The sequence below is a fragment of the Rhamphochromis sp. 'chilingali' genome, assembly GCF_963969265.1.
Source record: "Rhamphochromis sp. 'chilingali' genome assembly, chromosome: 12".
Taxonomy (NCBI): domain Eukaryota; kingdom Metazoa; phylum Chordata; class Actinopteri; order Cichliformes; family Cichlidae; genus Rhamphochromis; species Rhamphochromis sp. 'chilingali'.
The window spans coordinates 5,094,420-5,113,012 of record NC_137939.1 but is presented as its reverse complement, the minus strand read 5'-3'; the positions used below and the strand labels follow the sequence as shown (position 1 = coordinate 5,113,012).

The following is an 18,593-nucleotide window of genomic DNA, read 5'->3' as shown; positions in this document are numbered from 1 at the left end:
TTCTTCAAGTCTATAAACTATTCCTGCAGTTTTTCCTGCATCCATAATACTTGATAATGTCACAAAGCTCAAAAGGTACAAACTAATTAGTGGATGTTTTCTGTAATTTGGTGCGAAAAGAAGAATTCTTGTTAAGGAACAGATGCAGCAGCATTAAACGCTCTCTCTCACCTGCGTAGCGTAGAGGAGCATCTTTGTCCAGTGCAATCAGAGGAGGGTCCAGAAGAACTTTGTCGTCATTTTCTGTTACGATCCCATGGTACGTTGTCTCAATCCATGGTTTGTGCTTATTAACTGTCAGAGGGAGAGCGAGACAGAAAATGTATGAGTATGTAAAAAGTAAAAACACTAAATATCTGTCCACAATCGAGCTGGCAACTTGTTTTTCCTCTCACCAATGCTGAATAACAAACTGACACTGTGTGTGTGTGATCTCATTGCTGGCCTGACTTTTCTTTCCCCTCACCAGTGAAGCTTAAATACATTTTTAATGAGGTTTTGGATGCTTTTAATGGTATTTTTAGAAACGACATTAGAAGCAACACAAAACAAGAAAAGATCACATACAACAGCAACTGGCAACCATGAGCCCTGAAGGAATGAGAACATGCATTGTTTACAGAAGGAAGGAGCAGGTCCAACACTGATGTGCCGCCAAGCATGTGTATCAATACTGGCACATTTTTCAGACAGCATCAGCGAGGAAAAATTAATCTCACGAGCTTCAATTAAAAATAAAAGAATTTTTGGTTCAGGATTTAAAGGGTTAAAACTGATGACAAATGCATAGGAATATCAATAATATCAATATTCATCACTAATAAAAACCCTGTATTGAACATCCTTCTATAGCTTCAGTTTTAAGATGTACAAGTTACAAAGCATGATCCACAGTTTGCATGAGTTAATTTGTCCTGACAGTAGATTCAGGGGTGATAAAGACTTTCAGGCCAGTTTTTGGAGCGGCAGTCGAGCCGTTTACATCACTGCGTGCTCATCGGCCTGAGACAAAGCCCAGCTGCAGACGGGACTCGGCTGTAGCTGGCGGCTGCAGTAAAAAGCTGCAGTGAGTGACATATTTGGAATGGTGCAGAACATGGCGCTGATGCGGGGAGATACAGCTCTCTTACAGCCAATATGCGAGCACTTCAGAATGCGAGGGAGGGCGGTATTCCTGTGCTACTGATCTGCAAAGGTGACGCTGACGCTGGCTGACAGCACGCCGTGGGGGACAGATACGGTCGAAAAGGTAACCAGACGAGGCACAACAACACATAAATACGTCCAAATCGCTCTGACGCTGAGTCACTGCATTTTGGAATTGTAGCTTTAGTTCAGGCATAATATCACCTTAAGAAAATATTATATAACAGCTCTACTTTTTATACTGTGATGACACAAACAAACAGAGCTTGCCGAAATCCGTTCAGACACGCTGCCTCTACCCCGACCAACCGCAGTTCTTATTCAGATGGTAAATTTGAATAGAAACAATCTAATCCCTGCTAACAATGAAGTGCTGCAATAGCCTAAACAATCAATGGCAGGAAATCATTGATCACAGCATAATTAGGAGGCTCACAAATAGGAAACATTTCCAGTTATATAACAGGTAGGATTGAGAGTGATCTCTTTTAATAATCAATAAGATGAGAAAAACTCCCAGTGTTAATACAGGCACTTTTGGGGGGTTTATTGATAAGAATGCTACAGCTGTTAAAGCACACGTGAAGTGACCTCAGGCTGCTGTTGGATGTAAATAAGCCTTTTCTGTAACATTCAATTTTCTAAGATGAGACAAAAAGCAATAGGGCAGATACAGACTTTCCACAAACAAGTTAAACATCAATTACCTGCTTCATGAGCTTTTTCCACTTTTAATCACAACACTGCAGGGAAACATTGCAGTGCTGAACTGCTTAAATAATAGCCTCTAAAAGCCTGGTTTGCTATTAAAAGGACCATTTTGAGAGTGTCAGACACAAACTGGATTTAAAGAAAAGACAGTGGGAGGGTCCATTATCAATGCTTTGTATCTGTCCACACACACTTTGGCATTTTTCACACAATATAAAAACTTTGGCATAACATCAAACTGTAATTATAATCAAACACTCTTTGCACAGTACTAAACATAACTGGCAGTTACTCAAATACGCTTATAGCTCAGCATGATAATTATTTCATGAGCCATATTCTCCTTTAATCACCTTGTTTAAAAGCTCAAAATTGCATTTTTACATTTCTGGTTGCTTTACATCAATAACAAAGAAAAAAAAATGATAAAAGGTTACATGAACAGAAATCTTAAAATCGACCAATTAATTGCACATGATAATGCTGATCCTATGCACAAAATTCATTAACAAGACAACAAACAGCTTTACGATTAATTACCGGATCTGTGCTTCAAAATGTTCACGGATATTCTCACGAATGTACACATGAATGTGTGTATTGTTAAACTTTTACACTCAATAACTGATAACTAATTGTTCCAGAAACGCTTTTAGTAAGCAAACTGACCCAAAGGATATCCAGACCTTCATAAATGTGTGTCGTTCCACTAAGACTTACACAAAACGCACACATTTTCAGATGTTTTTCCTATCTGACTTTTTACAGTTACATAGCAATTGCAATATGGCATGCAGTGAAATTACTTTACTAATAGGAAGGTGCCTGATGTTCTCCAAGAGAGTCTGGGCTACAATTACATTATGAGCTTTAAATAGTAGCCACAGATGTAAACAGAAAACCCACACAAGCATAAACGCACAATGTAAATGTTTTCAGATGACATTTGGTGACAGCCTGCCAAATCCAATTTCAGTGAAGCAAATGAATTGCATTTGTGTCATTGCATAATTAAGTGTAATTCTCAGTTATTGCACAATCAATGGAAATTAATTACAAGCTACTTGCACGGGATTTGTACGACACACGCATCACCAAGCATTAGCAGTATTACCCAGAAATTAGTTAGATAGCCTTACAGCGAAGGAATTTGGCACAATCTACCAAGCAAGGATTTTCAATCATGACTTACAACAATTATACACTTTATACAGGCTGTGACATTAAATAATCATTATGAAACAGTTGATAACCCGTTAAAAGTGTGTCTGAACCGTACAATATGTAATAACCTCAAGTCTAGTCTTAGCAAGGACAAAAATACTGCACAGCTATGACAACAAACTGAGTTTAAACGTCACTATGTTAACTCAAATTGAGTCTTTAACAATATAAAAAACATTTTATTTGACACAACTTTACACCAGTGCCTTGATTGAAGGCGCTGCTTTGCCTGCCAGTAATTTTTGATTTGATCGAGCCTAACGAATAGTCTTTGCATCTCGTGACCCTGAAGTGAAGTGGATATCTTCAGACAGATTGCCAGAACAGACCAGTACTACAATAATCAGCTCTAGCTTCTTCAGACTCACACTTACTGTGAGCTAGGTCACATGATCACATTTGTTCACGAGTCCTTTATGGCCTTCAGGACTAATACTAAATGGCAAGAGGTCATGCAGTATCCTCCAAGACTCTGAAATGTTTTGTATAAACCTGCAATCTTGCCTGTATTTGTATGGCACTTTACATATCCAGTCATCCACCCATTCACACACTGGTGATGACAAGCTACATTGTAGCCACAGTTGCCCTGGGGCGCACTGACAGAGGCAAGGCTGCCGGACACTGGCGCCACCGGGCCACACTGGCGCCACCGGGCCCTCTGACCACCACCAGTAGGCAACGGGTGAAGTGTCTTGCCCAAGGACACAACGACTGAGACTGTCCAAGCCGGGGCTAGAACCGGCAACCTTCCGATTACAAGGCGAACTCTCAACTCTTGAGCCACGATTGCCCATGAGATGAACCAAACAGGACATCTCTCAGATAGAATAGCAATGAATTGCACTAGTTAAGAGTTATTTGCCCCAATATATTAAACACAATGCCCATTTACTTATCAATGCTAGGTGACAGATACCATTTTTCTACTGGCAACTATTGATCCAGTTGGAGATATATTCACAGAGGTGTATGTGTTTTGTGCATCAGAAGTTCGTGAGGGTGATCTCTGCCTATAATGCTTACTAGGACTAGAAAACCTTGGAAAAACCTGGTAGCTAGTCTAATGGTGGTCAACCCACATCTTTACTGATATATAATGAGGTTTTAAAATTCAACACTGAGGATACAGAGGACGTCCCCGAATTCCTTCTTTTACAGAGCAAAGACGGCAGTCAGTGAAAAAAGGATGTGCAGAATGGAGCCCAACCCCAAATGATAGCTTCAATGAGCCATTTAAATTATGTATAGCTGTACAGGCTTTTATTCTCAAGGAGACAACCCACTGAGACAGCAAAAATGCCAAGTGGAATGCCTCCATTCCCCTCAAGAAAAAGAAAAGGGAAATAAAAAAAGGTAGATGAAGAAAAAACTCAGACAGGTGTATAGCACGGAACATCTTGCCATGTGACAACGCTACTTCTTTTGGGCAACCTTGAGTCCTGAGATTCCTAAAGATGTTACGTTGATCCGTTTCGCCTGCCCTAATCAAAAAGGTTTTGCTGCCAACAATCTAGGGTGCCAGACACCACAGGACACCTCAAGACGTCCTGTGTGAATACTCTAACTGGCTGGAGTTACTCACAGATATTGTAGCTTATAAATGTGTTTGTCTAATTGTGCAAACCTATTGTGCTATAAGTTTGAGTTTGAAGCATGCTTTTTGTATAACACAAAACTAAAAATAATTAATAGTGATGTATACGCCTGCGAAAAAATGTTAACATGTCTGAGAAAACAGATGGCACACCTTTGACAGATTACCGCTACCGTACTGCTGTCAAAAAACACAGCCCAAATCAAACAGACACTTCCCAGGAAATCAAATCTAAAACATTATTTTATTTAAAGTGGGAAATCTCACATGGATTGCATGAAATTGCCAACAAAGCCTTTTTGACAAGATCGCTTCATCAAGCCTGCAGTGAGTAGTGAGAACATTTGTTGTGCTTTGACAACATTTGACACAGAGGAACATGAGCAAATCTGAATAATTTACTTACTGAATAATAATAATAATAATAATAATAATAATAATAATAATAATAATATGCTGATTATAAGGGGAGAAGATGTGTTTTAAGGGATGGACTGGCTGCTTTTAATAAAAAATTAAAAAAAAAAAGGGGGGAGACTTTGGGATGAGATTAGAAGTAAGGCCTTTGAAACAAGGCAGCCTGTTAAAGGCCTGCTGCTGCAGCACTGAGGATTTTCAACCTGGACGAGTGCCATTTCTTTAATTTAACTTAATCAGGAAATGAATCCATCTAATGCAGTGCATAGGCCCAATCAGCACAATTATAACCTGCAGACTCAAGTCTTCATACAAATCAAAGCATATAATTCAGCGGAAAGCTGAGTGATTAACATTAAACTGAAACTGGCCTTACTGTGTCTTGTGTTAGCAAAAAACAAATAAAATAAATCAGATTTACACTAGTTATATTAACCACCAACTAATCTTAATTGTATTTTTTAATGCCAAAAATGACCATGTTAAAAATGATAAGCAGCTAATCCTAAAATTTGTTAAACTGAATTTTTATTTGATCATCAAAATCACTGAAAATTAATCAGAATAGTTTTTCACATGTGAAAGAGCAGAAAAGAAAACTGGAGGCCGAAATTGGAGACAGAGAAAGAAAAAGCACTTAAATAACCGTAATCATAAATATATTCTATGATACCAAAAGTAGTAGATATGCTGCACCTCTCTCCCAAAGAGTCCCTCAGTAATTTTATATTACATTTACAATTGTTTTGCTGCACTGCCGCAAGTGCAAAGAGGAGGTCCACCACAGTTCTAACTGTGTAGCGATACATCTACTCAATACTGTCATATAAATGTAACCAAGTATACGTGAATTATGATGTGATTTTTCTTGAAGTGCTCCAGTGGAACACACCAGAAATCTCGATTGTGCCGCCACTCTGATTTTAGCCGTACATAAACCTGTAATGTCAAACTATCAAACTGAAAAAAAAACCAAAAACCTCCCCATAATTTTAAGCAAAGTCAACAAACTTCAAGCATTTACTGGCTGGTGATTCTATACATGAAGTTTTTAAGTCCTGGTCATAAAATAACTGCCCGCAGGAGCTGCCAAGATGCTCTCTGAGTTAAAAGGCTCAAAAGAGGTCACAGCAACAAGGAACAAAGTAGTTTCACGTTAAATGCATTTTTAACGGGATGCAAAATAAAGCTCTTTTTTTTTTTTTTTTTTTTAAAAAGTATCTGGCCCCATTATCACTGCGACAGACTGAAAAGAAACACGCTCATTTTTAAGATGCCTAGAGAAATAAACAGTAGGGATGGTGCATCATTAACCACATTTAATGTGTCATTTAAATTCTGTGGTGCAGACTTATCAGGTAAAAGGTGAACAGAAAAGGAAAGCCATTTTTAACCACTGCACACACATGCATATATTTAAAGATTAGGAGAAAAATGGACTAGTTATTCACCATCCTATTTTTAACACAAGCAAGTCTTTGTACTCAGTATAAATGTTATATGCAGAGCTGGGCCATAAATACACAGACATTTGAAACCAATCTTGGCCTTTTGCGGTGTAATAAAGTCTTTTCAGGCAGCATTATCCCCCCGCCAATAACCATGAATACAAATAAGTTCACAAAACACAGAAAGATAGACACGGGAAAAATGAAAATGTACAAGAAGCCTCTGAGGGATGAATGTGTCAGAAGCTGGAGACAAACACACATATCGAGATATTATTACTAAATGTGCACAGATGGTGGGCCACTGGATGCACTTCCAGGCCGGCAACCACACAGCGCCATGCAATCCTGTTACACAGCAAATAAGGCCAATGTCATTTAATCCTATAATGGGATGCGTCTATTTCATTCAACGACAAGGTCGTGCAACGAGCGAGATATAAAGACATCAAAGAAACCTGGAGAAAACAAATTCCTGCCAAATTCTGATCGTGTACATGTAGAGGTCGGCATGGAGCTACTTTCATCGGGCTCCCTTATTCACAAGGGTGAGGGGGGGCACGACAACAGGTAGAGTCACATGTTTGATTTGGCAGATTTTTAAGCCAGATGCCCTTCTTGATGCAATTCCAAAGGGACTTGTGTCTCTTCCCAGGATTGAAACCAGCATCTTTCAATTCTTAGATGATTTGTAAACCAATATACTATTTGTACAGAGGTGACCATGATACCAGTTGTGGATATGGACAAGTACACATGGAGACCCGACAGCCGGGTAGCCATTCCTACACTTCTTTGAAGTCTGCTGCTTGGGCACAAGCATAAGTGGTTTATTGTAATGTAAATTATCTGTTCACTGGTCCCTCCAGATCCACACCGTTTGATGCTGAAATGTACATCATAGGAACCAAAGCAGATCCTAGTGGACGCTGAAAGCATAGAATGGCACCAGTATGCCCTCCACGTTGGCCACTTTGCGTAACGCCACATCTTTATCACACAGTCAGTTCTATTTATGTCCGCCATTAAAGCGCAGGTAGCTGCCACAGTATTCTCCTGAACGATAAGTGTCGCCACTCAGACAATACTGCCACACCAGTGCTGATATAACGGATGGACATGGTTTTCAGCGTGCGCTACCATGAGACAGGGTTAAGCTGTGAGCATAAAAGATGCTCAAATGACAGGAAGAACTACAGAGATCGAGAACATTTTGGAGAGCAAAGTTGAAACACAGCTGACTGATGACACAGATGGACCAGGATCAAGTACTCGATTTGTCTGTGTGCGCCAAGCTGTGCTGTGGCATGCCTTCGACTAATCAGCTCTGCGTCTCTGCCACCTGCACTGAGCTCTCATGAAGCAGAGGGGCATTTGAGGACTTGAAATGAAGATTTGTGTTTTCCTTTTCAGCATTTTAGGTTTCAATTTTCATATATACTAAATCACGATTGGCAAGTGCTGCAGCTAGATAGAGATCAAATCTGCTCAAAAGAAATAAAGTAAACAACAGAAAACCTCAAATCTGTGGTGGAGTTGCACTGGGTTACATGCTGTCCATTCACTTGGACACAAAGACAAAGTCCCGACTATGGTTGCCTTGCTTTTTTATAGAAGCCTAACCTATACAGTTTGGCCTATTAACCGTGATGAAATACTTCCTGCGAGAACGTTAGAGTCACAATAGGTGCTGGTAATCCTGAGATTCAATAGGCAGCCTTTACACTCGTTCTCCATCTATGCCAGGACTGTGAATCCTCCTCCCCAACACCAACACTCTGGCAGCAACTCTGAGCCCACAACATATTTCCCCTAAGGGAAACACAAGGATAAAAATCTTAATCTCAAACCACTTGCCAAAAGTTTTCACTTCATTGTATAATCCTCCCTAACAGTACAGATTAAACCAAACACAATAAGAACACGGCTCACTCGTCCTTACTCTAGAAGAACCAGAGAAAAATGCCACAGCTGTCCAGATTGTAGCTGCATGATAGCAGCAGATGATCAGTCTGTAATTATCAGATCAAGCCTCGTAATGCCGGTGAACCTCCGAGGACCTGTTGTGTAATGATGATGCTGCAGTCACACGTGAGGCCTGTGACATTCAGTGGAGGTCTGCTTCGTCGATTTTATATTTGACAGGCCGGCAGCCTGCAAGTCTTGAAATCTTGTTTGATTACATGCAAATGCAGAGCTATGGCTGGTCACACCAGAGCAACACTTACCCTTTGTGCAGCAACAATTAGAGCATTCATTCATGCCTATCACATACATCCAAGTATATGGAAATTTTATTTATGATATACCCCACACACACACACACACACACACACACACACACACACTGAATAATCAGCCTCATTCCACTGATTGATTAACCAGACTGAGAAATATAATAAACTTAGTAGGAAAATTGGCCAATCAAGGGAATACAAGTGGCTGAATGGTCTACAACAGGGGTCACCAACACGGTGCCCGCGGGCACCAGGTCGCCCGCAAGGACCACATGAGTCGCCCGCGGGCCTGTTCTAAAAATAGCTCACCATAACAACTTACCAGTAAGCTGCATCTATTTTTATTTTTTCTTGCTATTTTTTTTTTATCACAATTGCATTGGCGTTAATTTGTTAGAGATAATATATTAAAAAAATGTTTATTATTAAATATTAGATCATGATCTAATATTTAGTGCTAGCTGGTCTCCACGGAAACAGTTGCCGTGAAGACCAGCAAAGGCAAAGGTGAGGAGATGAGGAAAACATGGCGGAAAAAAGGAAGAAAACATATAATTTTCACAGTGAATGGGAGGAAGAGGTTTTTTTTACCACTGTGAAAGATTCATGCGTGTGTCTCATTTGCGGGGCAACTGTGGCAACGGCAAAGCGGCACAACGTGGAGAGACATTTCCGAACGTGTCACACAAGCTACCATGCCAACTACCCAAAGGGCAGCACACTGCGAGCGGAAAAGGCCCGCGAATTAAAGGCAGGTTTGAGCAAACAGCAGTCTTTTTTCACGAGACCGGTGAAAAACTCTCAAAAAGCAACCGAAGCCTCATTTAGAGCTACACATTTCATGATTAAGAAAAAGAAGGCATTTTTAGACGGGGAGTATTTCAAAGAAGCAATGATGATAATTGCAAAAACTGTGCTTAAAGACGAGAAATATGGAAACGATGTAATCTCCACTCTCTCTGATGTCCAGCTGGGGGCAACTACAATTGTTAGAAGAGTGTCGGCTATGTCCGGGAACTTGGCCGATCAGTTGGATCAGGATCTGGCAAAGTGCAGTTGGTTTAGCATCCAGTGTGACGAGTCCGTCGACAGCAGCAGTACAGCACAGCTGATGGTCTTTATCCGGATGGTATTTGATGGTTTCTCCACAAAAGAAGAACTTCTGACACTACTGCCGCTAAAGACAACAACGAAGGGAGTTGACATCTATAACGCGGTGAAGGAGTTTTTCGCGAAGAAAAAGGTACCGTTGGAAAAGCTGGTATCAGTGACTACCGACGGGGCTCCTGCTATGATCGGCCGACATACGGGATTCATCGCTCACTGTAAAGGTGACACAGAGTTCCCAAACTTCATGCATTACCACTGCATCATTCACCAGCAGGCGTTATGCCCAAACGTGATCGGCTTCGAGCACGTCATGACTCCCGTCGTGAAGATCATAAACAGCATCCGCTCCAGAGCTAAACAGCACAGAACATTCAAGGTGCTATTGGAGGAGCTGTCAGCTGAATATGGTGACCTGCTACTACATACGGAAATCCGATGGCTCAGCAGGGGACGGATTTTGCTTCGTTTTTTGTCACTTTTGGGTGAAATCAAGGAGTTCATGCAATCCAAAGGGGAAGACACATCTCTGCTGGAGGACACTGAGTGGACACTTGACCTTGCGTTTTTAACAGACATTACTGGGAAACTGAACCATTTGAACTGTGAGCTGCAAGGCAAAGGTAAGACTGTTGCTGACATGATAAGTGCTTTAAATGGATTTAAAGCCCAGATGAACATTTTCTCTGTGCATTTACAGAGAAAAAAGGTGCTGCACTTTCCCTCTGTGCAGATGGTGCTGAAAGACAATGCTTCTGCATCTGAGACTTTTGACAAAGTTGCAGAAAAGTACACTCAAGTCATAAACCGACTTGGTCAAGAGTTTGAGAACAGTTCTCAGTGGCAACATTACAGTGTCATGTCAAAGTTTAATTTAATTATTGAAAAACAAATGTGTTTGTTAAGTGTAACATGTGACAATTTGCTTTAAAATGCTGCCAATTTGGTGAAAAGTTCTGTAAAATTTGAAAGTTGATTTTTTGTATGTTACATACATACAAAAATAATGTATGTAACAGTGCATGATTTGTTAAAATTTGTTAGTGGTAAGTGAAAATGTTGTAGAAGTGATCACTTCAAAATGTAAATACTTGCAGAGATATATAGAAATAAAGCGTTGCATATTGATATTTATGTTTCCTACCTTGTTTCCTAATTGCATTCTTTATAATTATGGTGAAAAATAATTAACATAATTAGTGTCCGTACATAGATGAATATCATTAATTATTAATGATAACACATAATTAAGTTAAACTGAGGAAATTTGTTATTTGAGAAGTGTGTGTCAAACTGGTAGCCCTTCACATTAATCGGTACCCAAGAAGTAGCTCTCACTTTCAAAAAGGTTGGTGACCCCTGGTCTACAAGCAGCGCGTGCAGAGTGTGTTGTCTGAGACTAAATAAAGCCTGTTGTTGCCAGGTTGATCACATTTGTCCCATTAGCTGCAGGAGTAGCTGCACTGAGAAAAGAAGGAGGGAGTGTGTGCACTGAGGCAATAGTCAGACCTTATGGGTTTTTCATGGAGTCTAGAAACTTAAATAAACATTATTCTAACAGAAGAATATGCTGAATGCCCCAGCTATATCCCCTGCCTCAGCATATGCATTTTAACTATGTAAAATTATTCAATAATTTTGTGCTAGCCAGAAGAAAAGTTTGCCTCATAGACAGGTGTGCCTTCGTTGCAAATTAGATGACAACTTCAGGGATTTAAGGCAGCACAGTGAAACAGAAGCTGTGGCCAAACAGCTTAAGGTATGTGATGCTTGCAAATGTGAGCCAAGGAATGACTTGAACTATTTAGTCCATTTTTGTGGACCAGAAATAATCAAAGAATAATCTGCTCACGGTGTGAAAAAGCAGGCACACTTCTCTGTTTGCCTTGCCTTAAAAGCTCTGGAGCTTGTTGACGTAAGCTACTTCCATCACAGACTGTGGACTGTTCACAGAACCCCGAAGACCCTTAACGCAGCCCAGACTTCAGGCCCCCTTCACTCCTTAAACACTCGGCTCACACAGGAGAGCCTCTCAGTTTCCCTGCCAGGCAACAACATTTGTTTGTCCTCCGTGCAGTCACAACCGCCCAACAGAGTGAACACACCCCGGACGACACGGCGGTCCTCTGAAGCGGGGGTGGGGAGCTGCGGGGCCTTGAACGCAACTCAATCACCTCTCTGTGCGAGCTGCACAAAAGGGGCCAGTGAGAGTGAAAAACACAAGAGAAAAACAGACGAAACTAACCAGATGCTCGGGTGTAGCCGACCTGCGGCAGGTGATGTGCTCTCTGGTTACCTGCTTCTCAGGGAAACCAAATCTTAATGAGAACACGCCTAAATGTGAATAGCTGAGCGGGTTAATATCTTCGCCCGGCAGCAATGGTAGGAGATAAGCTGCTGAACTCAGTTAAACCCTGTTCGCTCTGGTTTTTATTACACTTTTATAGAAATAACACAATAGGATAATCATCACTGGCTATTACTTTACGGCATTCTATGCATTCGGTTTCACTTTTGACATTTTTATGAGGAAAGGGGATATTTTTATTACATTCTCTGCAGACCTGGGTAGTTTATTGCAGTGTTAGTTTCAAATGCAGAAAGAGATATGAAAAAAAAAAAAAGATTTAAGGCAGATTTAAGCGGGGAAATTAATGAAAAAGCACTTTCTCACGTTGTTATTTTTATATCTCACGCAAAAGTTAACAACCACAGGCTGACTTGACTCCAGACTCCTTTCTTGGTGGTCGACACAACTTCCCAGTATTCTGGCCGGCTTAATATTCACAACTGAATGACCCATTCTTGACAGTTCACTGACTCCTTTCAGCTCCTGAAGGCACCAATGAGAGGAAAGTCATCACAGACACAAATTGAGTCCAGTATTGTCGCGGCCTAAGTGGCAAACTACCAAATGGAAATGCTTAGCACTCTCGGGGGATTAACTCATACACACATTCTTCAGGGGCTTGAGGCGCAACTCCATGAACAGTGACCGCACTGTGACGTGATCAGTCGAGATCCCGACCCCCCCCAAACATCTAGCCAATAAAAGCCCTTTGTTCCTCTGAGAAATCTCTGAATAAATACTGAAAAATGTTAAGAGGTAACGAGTGTGACTGGAGCTTCCCTTCAGGGCAAGCAAACTGTTATTCAGGCCAAAAGAGGGCAACTTTTTTGTAATGCTTCTTGTGAGTCTCCACAGAAGAAACATTCAATATTAAATCCAGCTTGGACATGATGTTCGTTGATCTCAGTGAATACATTTTTAATGAAATCTGGTGTAGGCCATGACCCAGACGACTCGATTTAATTATATCACCCTGTAGCCATTCACAATAAAATGTGTGACCCTTAAATTCTGTGCCAAGAAGAACAAAGTACCGTTTTCTTTCTTTCTTTTTTTCCAGGATCGTCACATTGTACCCATTTATATCCAAGATATATCCTCTGGTTTCCTCCCCACAGTCCAAAGACATGTTTGTTACTTTAAATGCTGATTCTAAATTGGCTGTAGGAATGCCACAAACTGCTAACCGACCTGACCAGGGTGCACCCAACCTCTTGCCCACTAGCCGTGTTAAATGTGCAAAATTTCTTCAATCTGATTAAAATTCATATTAGAGCTTCACTCTTAAAATGGATCCTACATGAGGCTAGCCGATGAAGAGCATACACATGAACCATTTGAGCAAAAAACAAAACAAAAAGGAATTTTCACATGCACACAATTGTCTAACTTTCCAGAAATAGTCGAAGTAGTAATGGCTCTGATTTCCAATAAAAGGTTTGTCAGATACAGACCAGTTTTGTTTCGCTCCATCTCTACCACTAGCTTCAACAAAGGCAGGATCTTCTAATTGGTGGGTTTGCATGAAGCATTTTAATCATTGAGGCTTTTAATCCTTGCAAACATGGCTACCTTTACCTAAATACCTGAACTCGATAAGCAGAAAACTTCCAATGTGTGGTGGGCATGATGTATTTAAAACTAACTACCTTTACACAATCTAAATATGTAATCAGTTTTTCACGGCATGCACCCAAAACATTTTCGCAGCAAGTGGTGCACCAGTATAACAAAGAAACATTAAGCCCGCAAAGTTTCTGAAAACAAGGCAGTAATTGCACTGAAAGCATCCACCTTCCTGTAGCCCTGTGGAGCTGTTCACACCTAGTTCAAACATGCTTTTCTGATGAAAGGATTAATGGGTGAATGGGAAATTAAGAATAAATGACAGAGCGAGTCACAATCAGGTTTGTATTTTTGTTATTCAAACAGTTTAAAGAAAAAAAGGGGTATGCGTTTCATATTTTTAATCATGTTTCAGGAAAGCTACGTGTGTTCCCCCCTCCCACAAGTTCTTTCTAGATGCTTCCTTCTTCAACAACTTAAAATAATGTTGAAGCAATCCATCTTTTATGCAACACACGTATCAGCTAATTAAGTGAGCTCAGTTTTAATTTCAGCGCTACATCACACTTTTGGATCTTAAGCTGCTGCCATGCCATCTAACTAATATCACTGTATGCTAAGACCATGATAACGCCTCAATGAGCGACTCTGAGACAAAACTGCCTACAATACATCACAATATTTGCATAATTAAAGACAAAAAACAAAGCAAAAAGCAAGAGTGATGCATTAACTCACTGCAGTGTGGTCTGTGCATATTTATTATAATTTGCATTCAGTTTCAAGAATGTGTGAAATTAAATGTGCGATTTGTCTTTTTTCCCCCTTAAATTTCTTTTTCACTGCAGCCTCGGTTCAGTTTACCATCAATCATTTGATAAGCACCACGAGGAGGAGTCATAAAGCGGTGACTCTACTAAGACAAACTATCAGGGGAAACTGTTTAGAGCCGCTGCTGCACGTTTTATTAAAAGATCGACATTTTCACCCGATAATTGCATCTCGAGAGCAAACAGCGAGATATGACTTTATCAATATTTTGTCCCAACCCCATACTTACTGGCATACTTTCTAAGGAAAAACACAAGTCTCTGGACTGACTCTGAATAGCAGGACGCCACAGTGGTTCTCGAGCTGCATGGAAGAGGCAAACAATGCAGTCATTGTCAGCTGTGTGCATCCACATAGTTTCTGCTTGCCATAACACGGCAAGATAACATACGTCAGCCGGATCGCTGCTAGTTTGAAGGCTTGAAATGGGCTCCATTGAGACAGTCGGCAGCATGTAGAAAATGTAAGAGTATATATTTCCTTCAAGGTCAGCAAAGTCACAAATGGCAATCATCCATCACTTGGTGTCTGGGATGCTCTGATCCCTGGAATGAGGGGCTTTTTATAAGCCTGGCAAGCAGTTTCAATCAGTGCAGCATTTTTGCAATGAAGCTTTTGTTTAACCATGAAAAAGCACGAGATAAGTGATTAGATTACAAATGAAATTATTAGTAATTTGAGCAAAAATCTTGACGCAATAACTAATTAATTGAGCTAATTACACCATTGAAGAATGTTTTAATGAGGTTGCCATAAGACACCTCAGAGCTGAGCTGTTAAATAAATAGTTTATTTACATTGTTTTAACTGTAACTATTGATTGGTGATGGGCTTCTGCAGCTAATGCAGGGCTAGGAAGCTTTTTTTGGGCAGCGTGCAGGGGGGGGTGTCTCTGACTTGAAAAAGCCCCAGCAATGCGAGAAGAACGCACATGTTAACTCTGCACCCCACAAAGCAGGGCATCCGATTTGTTCAACTACAATTGCTTAATTCAATGATGAATGAAGGAACTTCCCAACAAGCCGGCCTCTCTTTTGTCTGACCCTGTGTGCACAGAACAAACTCAGGCATCCCAGCAGACCTAATGTTTTGACTCTGGAGCATGGGAGACACACAGCCGCTGCTCACAGTATACAGAAAACTAAATAAGTTACACGGGTGAGACCTCGGAAAAACAAGTGATGTGTCTGTTTGGCTCTTGACTTTATTGGTACACACACCAATCGGATGGATCATATGATCATAGGTGGAGCCAAAAAGATAGCGTTTCAACACATCCTTAACGTCTTACGGCCGTGTTATCGGTCTGAGTTGTGGGTCAGAGTTTGCCAAATCACCTGTTTGTGCCAAGCTTTTCAGCTCAATCAGTTTCCATAGTGCTAATATTTGCTAACACCGAGAGAAGGGAACAAGAACCACTACCCAAGGACTGTCTGGTTTCTTCATGTGCTGCGAGATGGCTGGTAATGAGAAGGGAAAAAAGCAATGAAAACAAAGCTGTAGGGAAGAGTGCAAACAAACAAGCAAGTAATCTTTGGTTAATAAAAGATAAGCCAACATCAAGATGCCCAGTTCACAGGTATTGTCCGCTGATAAGCACAGGAAAGGCAGCAGGTGCACTTTGCACGCATGCATTCACGCACGCTCTTTAGTAGATCATTAAAAGGCAGCCACACTATCCAGGCCTAGGTGCTACAGGCCTTTTCTTTCTTTTGATGGATGGAAAAAGAAATGAAGTTACTGCTGTACAAGCGGTGCATTCCCAGCTGCTTAACCTGGAAACAACTGAATTACGACTAGAATAATCCCCCCACCCCACCCTTTATTTGTGCAGACATTTTTTAAAATCTGTGTCTATTTCACCGCCTGTATTCTCATCACAATAACTGTCAAAGACAAAAGCACACCCTGGCTTCTGTAGCCCTGACTGGGCATGCCGATATGGCCGGTGATTAAGTCGCACCTGCCTCTACACACCCTGAAACAGGAAGCTCACGCTAGGGAGTGTGCCGATTGGGAGTTTAACGATGAAACACGATGTGTAAATCACGCATCGACGGTGGTCAGATTGGAGCCACTGTAGAGCAGGAGAGGTGGACCGCCCTGCAGCAAATGCCCACCGGTGACGTTGCACAAGAAGAGGGCAGATGCACTTTCGGGTCTTGCATAGTTTCTGCACAAAAGTAGGCCCAGACCTACTGAGCGTGTGTGTGTTTTCCCCCCACTTTAAGCCCGTGATCACACCACATAAAATTTTTAAATCTACCAACGAAACAGGGACAGGGTGAAGAGGATCTGCAATGCGCAGCCAACCAAGCCACTCGATCCTGGTGCGAACACAACGTTGCCAAACCCCAAGTATTAAACCCACTAATGGAAAAATAAACCTGCGTGGTTTTAACAGCATGGCCATAAAACAGACACACACACACAAAAAAAAACTGGGTGGGTTGGGGGTAAAGAAACATATCACCACTAGCCCTAATCCAGATGTACTCAAACGTATTTAAAAACAAGATTAGTACAGGGAGTGCCAGCTACGGGCAATATTACAAAGCATGCAGCGGCTGAAGCGGATTTTTAATCCTAATAATACAAAACACAAAGATAAAAAAAAAGGAGTTTAAAGAAGTGACTAGATGCCAAAAATAGAATCGATGCGGATGACAGAAGGGGGTCATTCACAGCCTCGATATTATCTCATAAAGCGGCACACTTCTTGCACTAAGGAGGCAATGTTAAGCAGGACAGGGAATAAGTGCAGTTGGACCATAATGGCTAATTTCCCTCTGCTTCAGGCTGCACTGGACAAAGCATCGCGGGATGCACTTGTCCACCGGCGGGATACTTCGCCACATCCATCCGCTGCGGCTCCGGGGCTGGCAATCCCGGAGCAGGTTACTGGACACGCATCCCCCCTCAGGACCGCACAGCCCCTGTCTGCTAACCGCTCTTTGTAACCTTCAGCGTCCTGGAGCGACTAAGTGGCTTCAGACAGCCGCAAACAAACAATAAAATGAAATAAAAGACTGTCTGCCTCTGACACTCACGAGACACAACGGGATCTAAATCCCAGCTTAGTTACCTTTAGCTGCCTCCACCGCACATAATAGTCCGAGGACCAGTCCGACTGCGGATGCAAATTGCTTGTTCCCTCGGAACCGCATCCCGACTTCGAGTTCAACCGCGGCGAAGTTAAAAACAGCCGTCTTCTTCTTCCTCTTCCCTTCGTCAGTCAGGCGGAGTGTTTGTCTCACATGAAAAATTAAATCCAGGAGATGAGTGTGTCGGTTACCACGGTAGCTCTAAGATGGCCGTCGTCGTCGCCACCGCCGCTCTGCTATCCTCTTCAATCACCGCTTCTCTCGCAGTTTTGCAGCTCGAGGCGTTCAGGGACTGTCGGAAAGAATTCCCAGACCTGTCCGGATGTACCAAAATACACACAGACCTAAATCTTACTCATGGGTGTGCGCCCGATGACACCGTTTGTGTATTAAGCAACCACCTAGTCACAGTGTAAATACAAAAAGGAGGCGTGTATTGAGATTGTTTCACCTAATGTAATGTTAAATGTATCAAAACAGACTCGTACGTATCAAATGTATCAATGAAGCTGGGATTCCCGATATTAAACGAAGAAGGACAGCCTAAATAAAACTGTATTTAATTAACTTTATCGTATGAGAGCAAAATTCAATATTATCTATTAGGAAAACCGCATCTGTCACAGCATCTGTCTAATTTTTACATTTGGGGGAGAAGTACCAAACCTGAAGTAAAATAAATGCTGCGCTGTTACAGGGAAGATTACTTATAGTTATGTGTTAAAGTTTAGTTTAAATATTGAATCGAGTGTTCTGGGTGCCAATCAAATGTAAGGCTGTGTGTAGGGAAAGGAAATATTAGTTTATCAGTCCCCATAGCAGGTAAACACATTCATGTATGAGAAGCGCCGGAAT

At 41.4% G+C, this 18,593-nt stretch overlaps 2 protein-coding genes across 5 annotated transcripts in view; one reads left to right on the top strand and one right to left on the bottom strand.

The window, feature by feature from the left end:
• Positions 1–18,006, bottom strand: part of clstn1 (calsyntenin 1) — a 39,879-nt gene extending 21,873 nt beyond the window's left edge. For 2 of the 4 annotated variants that reach the window (XM_080899885.1, XM_080899884.1), the window contains exons 1-2: positions 17,720–18,005; positions 172–294 (exon numbers count right to left, since the gene is read on the bottom strand). In XM_080899885.1, coding sequence (XP_080756011.1) covers positions 172–294; positions 17,720–17,801 — 205 coding nt within the window. In that variant the 5' untranslated portion in view covers positions 17,802–18,005. Of the gene's footprint in view, positions 1–171; positions 295–17,719 lie in introns of all 4 variants that reach the window. The other 2 variants (XM_080899883.1, XM_080899886.1) reach the window with 2 other exon arrangements.
• LOC308406573 (general transcription factor II-I repeat domain-containing protein 2B-like) lies at positions 9,003–17,581 on the top strand (the record flags this gene model as incomplete). Its single annotated transcript, XM_080897654.1, has 3 exons — positions 9,003–9,104; positions 9,751–10,720; positions 17,433–17,581. The coding sequence occupies exons 2-3, from the start codon at positions 9,787–9,789 to the stop codon at positions 17,579–17,581; spliced, it is 1,083 nt and encodes a 360-aa protein (XP_080753780.1). The 5' UTR covers positions 9,003–9,104; positions 9,751–9,786.
• Positions 18,007–18,593: the final 587 nt, after the last annotated feature.